Source organism: Peromyscus eremicus, chromosome 3 (assembly GCF_949786415.1).
Source record: "Peromyscus eremicus chromosome 3, PerEre_H2_v1, whole genome shotgun sequence".
Classification (NCBI taxonomy): domain Eukaryota; kingdom Metazoa; phylum Chordata; class Mammalia; order Rodentia; family Cricetidae; genus Peromyscus; species Peromyscus eremicus.
The window spans coordinates 81,104,471-81,113,921 of record NC_081418.1 but is presented as its reverse complement, the minus strand read 5'-3'; the positions used below and the strand labels follow the sequence as shown (position 1 = coordinate 81,113,921).

The 9,451-nt window shown below is 38.5% G+C and overlaps 1 gene segment (V, D, J or C); it reads right to left on the bottom strand.

The window, feature by feature from the left end:
- The window catches only part of LOC131907018 (probable non-functional immunoglobulinn kappa variable 1-37), a 5,038-nt gene extending 3,573 nt beyond the window's left edge, over positions 1-1,465 (bottom strand). Inside the window, 2 exon segments of the V gene segment in view lie at positions 1,009-1,289; positions 1,411-1,465. Coding sequence covers positions 1,009-1,289; positions 1,411-1,465 — 336 coding nt within the window.
- Between the last annotated feature and the right edge of the window lie 7,986 nt (positions 1,466-9,451).

Below are 9,451 nucleotides of genomic sequence, written 5' to 3'. Positions count from 1 at the left end.
TATCTATCTATCTATCTGTCTATACATATGTGTGCACTTGAAGTCCCAGAATCTGAGGTTTCTAGCTTAAAACAGTGTTATCTGGAGTTTTTTTCTATTATAAGCATCATAGCTATCATGATGGCTACCTCATAGTTCTACCTTTGAAAATAGTTAAGGAATTAAGATAGTAATTATTCACTGAGATTGAAACATTGAAAGTAATAAATGTTCAGCCGGGCGGTGGTGGCTCACGCCTTTAATCACAGCACTCGGGAGGCAGAGCCAGGCGGATCTCTGTGAGGTTCGAGGCCAGCCTGGACTACCAAGTGAGTTCCAGGAAAGGCGCAAAGCTACACAGAGAAAACCCTGTCTCCAAAAACCAAAAAAAAAAAAAAGTAATAAATGTTCATGTTGTGATCTTCTTGCTCTTATGGGCATACAAGTGAAAAGAGAATATATCTGTGTTCATAATGTGAACCACTTTATATAAATATTTTAATATTAATGAGCATTTTAACTATATGTTTGCGAGCAAAATATGTGCATGTCTGGTGTCCTCAGAGGCCAAGAGGGTGCAGAAGACCCTGGAACTGAAGTTAAAGATAGCTAGGGGTCACCATGTGGGTGCTGAGAGTCAAACACAGGCCATCTTTAAGAGCATCAGCTGCTCTTTACCACTGGACATTCTCTCCAGCTCCATGAACCACTTTTAAATGTATTTCTTCTCCAATTTGCAGAGTCAGGGCAATGTAATGCAATTCATATTCCTAAAAAAGTTTCTAAAGTTGATAAACTCAGTTTAGAATTCATGTAGAAAGTCAAGGACATCATCACTAAGAAAATCAGAAGGCTAGAAAAGTGGCATTATGTTTTATAACTTGATTGCTAAAAATTCTGTGACAGCTGAGAAACAGTTTCAGTGAATGACTCATGAGGAGGAACATTTGGACAGCCCAGCCTCTCACTTCTGCTTCCATAGAGGTTTAGGTTATGGCTTGTATCACTGTGGGAGGATACTGAGCATACTGTTGACAGTAATAAGCTGCAAATGTCTTCAGACTCCAGGCTGCTGATGATGAGAGAATAATCTGCCCCAGACCCACTGCCACTGAACCTCGATGGGACCCCTTCTACCAACCTATTTGTGTAATAGATCAGGAGTTTAGGAGCTTTCCCTGGTTTCTGCTGGTACCAGTTTAAATAATTGTAAATGCCCTGACTGGCCCGACATGTGATAGTGACTCTGTCTCCCAGAGATGCAGACAGAGAGGATGGAGACTGGGTCATCTGGATGTCACATCTGGCACCTAGGAATGGAGACATAATAAAGAGCCACATAGTTAAGCTGATAAGAGAGGACCTTCCCCAAATTCCAGTCAATAATAATTACAGTGTAACAGTGAAATTCCCATTTTAGTCATTTTTTACCTGGAATCCAGAGCAGCAGGAGCCCGAGGAGCTGAGCAGGGGCCCTCATGTCCATGCTGAGTTCTGACTGCAGTGACAACTGCACAGGCTGTGACTGGTATATGAAGAAGTCTTCAAGGCTATGCAGTGAGTGCATGCAAATCACTGGGAACCAGTTAGGGTGGGGCACAGCTGCAAGGCTTGCTCATCTCAGTAACTGAGCATAAGTCCTATGTCCCCAGATACCCGAGGTCAGACCACACATATGCCCACAGAGACTGTATTTCTTTTTTAAGTTTTAAAATTATAGGTGACATTTTGTAAGTTATTTGAAAATTTCTACTATACCTAAGCTCTATTTTAAATAATATATTTCAAAGATATATTAGTGGTAATATAAACAAATATCTGACTGTCAAGGAATATGCAACAAAGAAGGGACTATTAAATCTTCAACTCATTTAAATAATTCTTATAGATTTAAAAAATACTAAGGCTGGGTAGTAGTGATGCATGACTTTAATCCCAGCACTTGACTGGCAAAAGCAGGTGGATCTGAGTACAGGATAGCCTGTTCTGCAGAGTGAGTTCCAGGACAACCAGAGCTAGTAAAACCCCATCCAGCAAAGTCAAACAAAAACAAAACAAAACCACTGTGTGCTCTCCCTGAGAAGTGTTTGTGTTTTTGGAGTAATCATTTTTTAAAACTAAAATAATAATTTACAAAACCTCTTTTAGTGAATTGAAAGGTAAAATTTAGCAGACTTAACCATGCTTACTACAGTACAAAGAGAAGAAGTACACAGTATGTGCACATATAGCACTTTGATCCCAACAACTTATGTTACTTGAACTTCTGACTCCATCTGAACATGGAAGTACTTTCATACCCCCCAGATTTGTATGGATTTCACCCTTTTCTCAGTTTAGGATCCTCCATATTTGGCCACTTTTCTGTCATTTGATACTGTTTCCAGAATTCCTCAGCATGGACTGACTAGTAATGACAGACTTGAATACCACAACAGAAAACATTATTACTCAATACATGTCTCTCCTGTGTCTCACTGCTATGTCTTGAGCAGTAACTGGAGACACCATCCTGATTCAGGGATAGCCAGTCTGCATGTGTGTCTCAGTCTCCCAACTACAGGCTGAATTACAGTAGATCAGGAATTTAAGCATTTCACTAAGTTTTTGCTAGGTGATACTACCAATAGTTGCTAATATTTTGATTGGCTAGCAAATGATTGTGACTCTGTGCAGAAACAGAGGATGGAACTGGCACCTGGGATTGGATACATTATAAATTTCAACAAAATTAAGCACAGTGAACAAGGACTTTCCAAGTGAACTAGGCAACACTGATCACAGTGTCACATTTAATTTCCTATAGTAGTCCTTGGGAATTGAGAGGGAGTTATCATGATCACGCCATGTTCTGTCTGGGCCAACACTTAACCATTGTGTTACCAGCCAATTAATTAGTCCTTGTAGCAGAGGATTGTGCTTTGGACACATGCCGAAGAGCAGAAGATCATCAGATCTAGGTAGAGCTGCCGAATTGTTTATCTCAGCAACTCAGTACAGGCTTGTGCCCTAAGTGTCACAGGCTAGACCAGGACAATCCAAATTTGTCTCCAGAGGATGTATTTCTTCTATAAAGGTTCTACTCTACTAAAGACATTTTTGAGACTATTTTCTAAATTTGTAGGGAACATAGCACTAGTTGACACAATATTTAATTGTTAACAATAAATAAGGAGAATATTTTCAGTGGAATTACAGTAGATCACAGGCTACTAAATCATTAACTCACTCTTCCAGAATTTGTTTTCATTTTAGGAAGATAAATCTAGTACTACATTGTTGTATTATGGAAGACTTTATAGATAATACAACCTTTTTTATTTTTTTATTATTTACTTTACATCCCAATCACTGGTTCAACTCCCTCCTCTCCCTCATGTCCCCTCTCTTCTGACTTTCCCCTCCATGCTTCTCCCATTTTTTAATTTTTTTTTTATAAATTGTGCATACCAACCACAGATCCACCTCTCACCCCTCCTCCTGCTATCCCCCAACCCCCGCCTTCCTCCCCTACCCTTCATTCCCTCCTCCAACAAGATAAGTTCTCCCATGGGGGAACAGCCAAGCCTGGAACATTCAGTTGAGGCAGGACCAAGCCACTCCCTGCTTTATCAGGGGTGAGCAAGGTGTCCAAACATAGGTAATGGGATCCAGAAAGCCTGCTCATGCACTAGGGATAGATCTTGATCACATTGCCTGGGACCCCTCAAACAGACCCAGCTACACAACTGTCTCCCATATGCAGGGTCTAGTCCAGTCCCATGCAGGTTCCACAGCTGTTGGTTTCAAGTTCGTGAGTTCTTTTGAGCTTGGTTCAGTTGTCTTTGTGGATTTTCCCATCGTGTTTTTGCCCCACCCACCCACCCCCTTTGCTCATACCCTCTTTCGTTTCTTTGACTGGACCACCCGAGCTCGGGCTTGTGCATGGTTGTGGATCTCCACATCTGCTTCCATCAGTTACTGGATGAAGGCTCTATGGTGACAATTAGGGTATTCTCCAATCTGATTACCAGGGTAGGCCAGTTCAGGCACCCTCACTGTTGTTGCTAGTAGTCTAATCTGGGGTCATCCTTGTGGATTTCTGGGAATATCCCTAGCACCAGGTTTCTCCCTTATCCCATAATGTCTCCCTCTATCAAGATATCTCATTGCTTTCCCACTCTGTTCCTCCCCTTGCTCAACCATCATGTTCCCTCATGTTCGCATCCCCCATCCCCTAACCTCTATTGCCCTCCCATCCCCAGTTTACTCATTGGGATATCCTCTGTTTTGCTTTCCTGAGGTGATCCATACATTTCTCTTAGGGTCCTCCTTGTTAGCTAGCCTCTCTGGAGCTGTGGGTTGTAGTCTGATTATCTAGTATCTAGTATCTAGTATCTGATTATCTAGTATCCACTTATGAGTGAGCGCATACCATACTTGTCTTTCTGAGTCTGGGTTACCTCACTCTGGATGATATTTTCTAGTTCCATCCATTTGCCTGAAAACCTCATGTCACTATTTTTTACAGCTGAGTAATTCTCCATTGTGTATATATACTACATTTTCTTTATCCATTCTTCAGGTTGTTTTCAGGCTCTGGTTATTACGAATAATGCTGCTATGAACATAGTCGAGCAAATGTCCTTGTGGTATACTTGAGCATCGCTTGAGTGTATGACCAAGAGTAGTATAGCTCGGTCTTGAGGTAGATTGCTTTCCAATTTTCTGAGAAACTGCCATACTGATTTCCAAAGTGGCTGTACAAGTTTGCATTCCCACCAACAGTGGAGGAGTGTTCCCATTGTTGCACATCCTCTCCAACATAAATTGGCATCAATGATTTGATCTTAGCCATTCTGATAGGTGTAAGATGGTATCTCAGAGTCGTTTTGATTTGCTTTTCCCTGATGACTAAAGATATTGTACAATTCCTTAAATGTCTTTACATCATTTGAGATTCTTCTGTTGAGAATTCGCTGTTTAGCTCTGTAGCCCATTTTTTATTCTGATTGTTTGGTCTTTTACTGTCTAATTCCTTAAGTTCTTTATATATTTTGGAGATTAGCCCTCTGTCAGATGTGGTGAAGATCTTTTCTCATTCTGTAGGCTAGCAATTTGTCTTATTTACTGTGTCCTTTGCCTTACAGAAGCTTCTCAGTTTCAGGAGGTCCCATTTCTTAATTGTTGCTCTCAGTGTCTGTGCTACTGGTGTTATATTTAGAAAGTGGTCTCCTGTGCCAATGCATTCTAGGCTATTTCCTACTTTCTCCTCTTTTAGGTTCAGTGTAGCTGGATTTATGTTGAAGTCTTTTAGCCACTTGGATTTGAGTTTTGTGTATGGTGATAGTTACAGATCTATTTTCAATCTTCTACATGTTGACATCCAGTTATGCCACCACCATTTATTGAAGATGCTTTCTTTTTTCCATTGTACAGTTTTGCTACCCCATTTTTAATTGGAATATTTGGTTTATTGGTACCTAGTTTCTTGAGTTGTTTATATATTTTGGAAATCAGCCCGCTGTCAGATGTGGGAATGGAGAAGATCTTTTCCCACTCTGTAGGCTGCCATTTTGAGAGTGTCCTTTGCCTTAGAGAAGACTTTCATTTTCATGAAGTCCCACTTGTTAATTATCAATCTTTGTGTCTGTGCTATTCGTGTTCTTTTAAGTTATCTCCTGTGCCAGTTCCTTCTCAGCTGTTTCCCATATTCTCTTCTATCAGGTTCAATTGTCTAGATAAGTGTTGAGGTCGCCATCATGTGGCTCAGCTTTACTGGATCTTTGTCAAGCAGCTGTGCTGGCTTTATGACTTCTGCCATTCCATTCAGATAGGGCTATGCCAGAATATAATTCTTTCAAGATCTGTAAAGAATTGTTTTAGGATTTTCATGGGCATTCCGTTGAATCTCTTTCAGTAAGAGGGCCATTATTACTATGTTAATCCTACCAATCCATGAGCATAGGAGATTTTTCCATCTTCTGATATCTTCTCCAATTTCATTTTTTCAAAGATTTGAAATTCTTGTCATACAAGTCTTTCATTTACTTGGTTAGAGTTACCCCAAGACATTTTTTTTGTTTTTTTGTGGGGTTTTTGTGTGTGTGTGTGTTTTGTTTTTCGAGACAGGGTTTCTCTGTGTAGCTTTGCACCTTTCCTGGAACTCACTTGGTAGCCCAGGCTGGCCTCCAACTCACAGAGATCCGCCGGCCTCTGCCTCCTGAGTGCTGGGATTAAAGGTGTGCGCCACCACCGCCCGGCACCCCAAGACATTTTATATTATTTGAGGCTATGGTCAAGGGTATTGATTCTCTGATTTCTTTGTCAACCCATTTATAATTTGTATATAGGAAGTTTACTGATTTTTAATCTTGTATCCACCACTTGACAAAAGTTGTAAGAGTTCCATTGTAGAGTTTTTGGGACTGCTTATATATAAGTTTGCAATTTCATCTGCAAACAGTGATACTTTGACTTATTTTCCAATTTGTATCCCCTTTTTTCCTTTAGTTGTTTTCTTCTCTGGCTAGAACTTCAAGTATTATATTGAATTTTGGAGAAAGTAGACACCTTGTATTGTTCCAGATTTTAGTGGAGTTGCTTTGAGTTTCTGTCCATTTAATCTGATGTTGTTAGCAATCAGCTTGCTGTATATTGCTTTTATTATATTTTCTTATGTCCCATATATGGTTGATCTCTCCAAGGCTTTTATCATGAAGAGGTGTTGGATTTTGTCAATGGCTTTTTCAGCATTTAACAAGATGATCATGTGGGGTTTTTTTCTTTCAGTTTGTTTATATGGTGGATTACATTGACAGATTTTTGTATACTGAACCATCCCTGTGTCTCTGGGATGAAACCTACTTGGTCACGGTGGATGAACTTTTTGATGTGTTCTTGGATTCTGTTTGCCAGTATTTTATTGAGTATTATTACATCAAAGTTCATGAGGGAAACTGGTCTCTAATTCTTTCTTTGCTGAGTCTTTGTGTAGTTTGGGTATCAGTGTGACTGTTGCCTCACAGAAAGAATTTTGTAATGCTACTTCTGTTTCTGTTTCATAGAATAATTTGAAGAGTAAGGTTATTAGCTCTTCCTTGAAAGTCTACCTTAAAACCATTTGGCCCTGGGTTATTTTTTTTTTAAAATTGGGAGGTTTTAATGCTCCTATTTCCTTAAGGGTTATCAGTCTATTTAAATTGTTCATCTGATCTTGATTTAATTTTGGTAAATAGTATCAGGAAATTTGTCCATTTCTTTTAGATTTTCCAATTTTATGGAGTACGGGTTTTTGAATTATGACCTAATGATTGCCTGAATTTTCTCAGTGTCTGTTGTTATGGCCCACTTTTTCTGAATTTGTTGAATTGGATACTGTCTCTACCTTTTAGTTATTTTGAATAAGGGTTTAATCTATTTTTTTTATTTTCTTCAAAAATCAACACTTTGTTTCATTGATTATTTGTATTTTCTCTTTGTTTCTCTTTTATTGATTTCAGCCTTCAGTTTGATTATTTCCTAATGCCTAGTTCTTGTAGGTGTGTTGGCTTCTTTTTGCCCTGCAGCTTTCAGGTGTGCTACCAAGTTCCTAGTGTGACATCTCTTTAAATTCTTCATGAAGGCGCTTAGTGCTATCAGCTTTCCTCTTAGCACTGCTTTCATAGAGTCCCATAAGTTTGGGTATGTTGTGAGTTCCCTGAATTCTAGGAAGTCTTTAACTTCTTTCTTTATTTCTTCCTTGACCTAGCATTAATTCAGTAGAGAGTTATACAGTTCACATGAGTCCATAGGCTTTCTGTTGTTGTTGAAATCCAGTTTCAATACATAATAATCTGATAAGATACAGTGGTTTATTTCATTTTTTGTGTGTGTCTGTTGAGACATGCTTTGTGCCCAAGTATATGGACAATTATGGAGAAGGTCCCAAGAGGTCCTGAGAAGAAGGTATTTTATTTTGTATTTGAGTGAAATGTTCTGTAGATATCTGTTAGGTATATTTGAGTCATATAATCTGTTGTTTCTGTTATTTCTCTGTTTAGTTTCTGTCTGTATGATCTGTCCATTGGTAAGAGTGGGGTATTAAGTCTCCCACTATTATTGTGTGGCCTATGTGTGGTAAATTTTAGTAATGTTTCTTTTACAAATGTGAGTGTCCTTACATTTGGGACATAGATGTTCAGAATTGAGACCTCATCTTAGTAGTTTTGTTTTTCCTTTGATAAATATGAAATGCCCATCTTTATCTCTTTTGATGAATTTTGTTTGGAAGTTTATTTTGTTAGATATTAAGATAGCTACACCAGCTTGCTTCTTAAATCCAATTGATTGGGAAATCTTTTTCCTACCCTTTACTCTGATGTAGTATCTATCTCTGATGCTGAGGTATGTTTCTTGTGTGCAACAGAATGACAGATCCTGTTTTCATATCCATCCTCTTAAACTGTGTCTTTTATTGGCAAATTGATATTGAGGAATATTTTTGACCAATGATTGTTAATTCCTGTTATTTTGATGTTGGTCATGATTGTGTGTGTGTGTGTGTGTGTGTGTGTGTGTGTGTGTGTGTGTTTCTGTGTTTACCTTCTTTGTGTTTGGGTCCTGTGAGATTATCTATCATTTGTGTTTTTGTATGTATAGTTAACCTCCTAGGGTTGGAGTTTTTCTTCTAGTACCTTCTATAGGCCTGGGTTTATGGATAGATATTGTTTAAATTTGACTTTGCCCTGAAATATCTCATTTTCTCCATCTATGGTGACAGTTTTTCTGGGTGGATTAAGAATGTCTGATTTGACCCACATTATAGTATGGTACTATTTCTCCTAACAATTGGGTCACACTATAGATCTGGAATCTTGCTTAATGAACCTCTTCTCTCTGAGTCTGCATATATATCAAGTCATATATTATTCAAATCCAAGCAGTCAACTTTGTGATTGATTCAGAGAAATAAATACCAGTTTCCATAGTATTTCATACTATAATTCTGATTCCACTACATCCCCATCAAAATTTATCAGCTATAGGATATATACTAAACAGTTCCAGACTATGTACCTACCATGGTCTCACTAACTAAAAACCTTCCAGTCTTCTGAATCACTTTTTCCCTAAAAACAAATCCATGTTTTTGTTTTGTTTTGGTTTGGTTTGGTTTTACTTTCCACTAAAGATCTGATGTGTAAGTCTGGTTCCCACACTTTATATGCAGGCTTGATTTTTAATTTTGAAATTGATGGAAATTTGAGAAAATGTGCTCTTTTACATTAACACATTGTGGTGGAGAAAATCCAAAGTTCTTTCACCAGAGTCTTTCGTGATGTTTAAAGAACACTTAGAATTTTGAAACCCCATTAATTTCATTGGACAGTTTTACCTAGTGGTATGACAGACCCTACTGAAGAATTATGTATGCTGTGGGAAAGCAGGAGGTATTGTAGAGTGTGAAGTTATGAAAAGAACCAGGAAAACCTATGCTATTTTCTTTGGATGC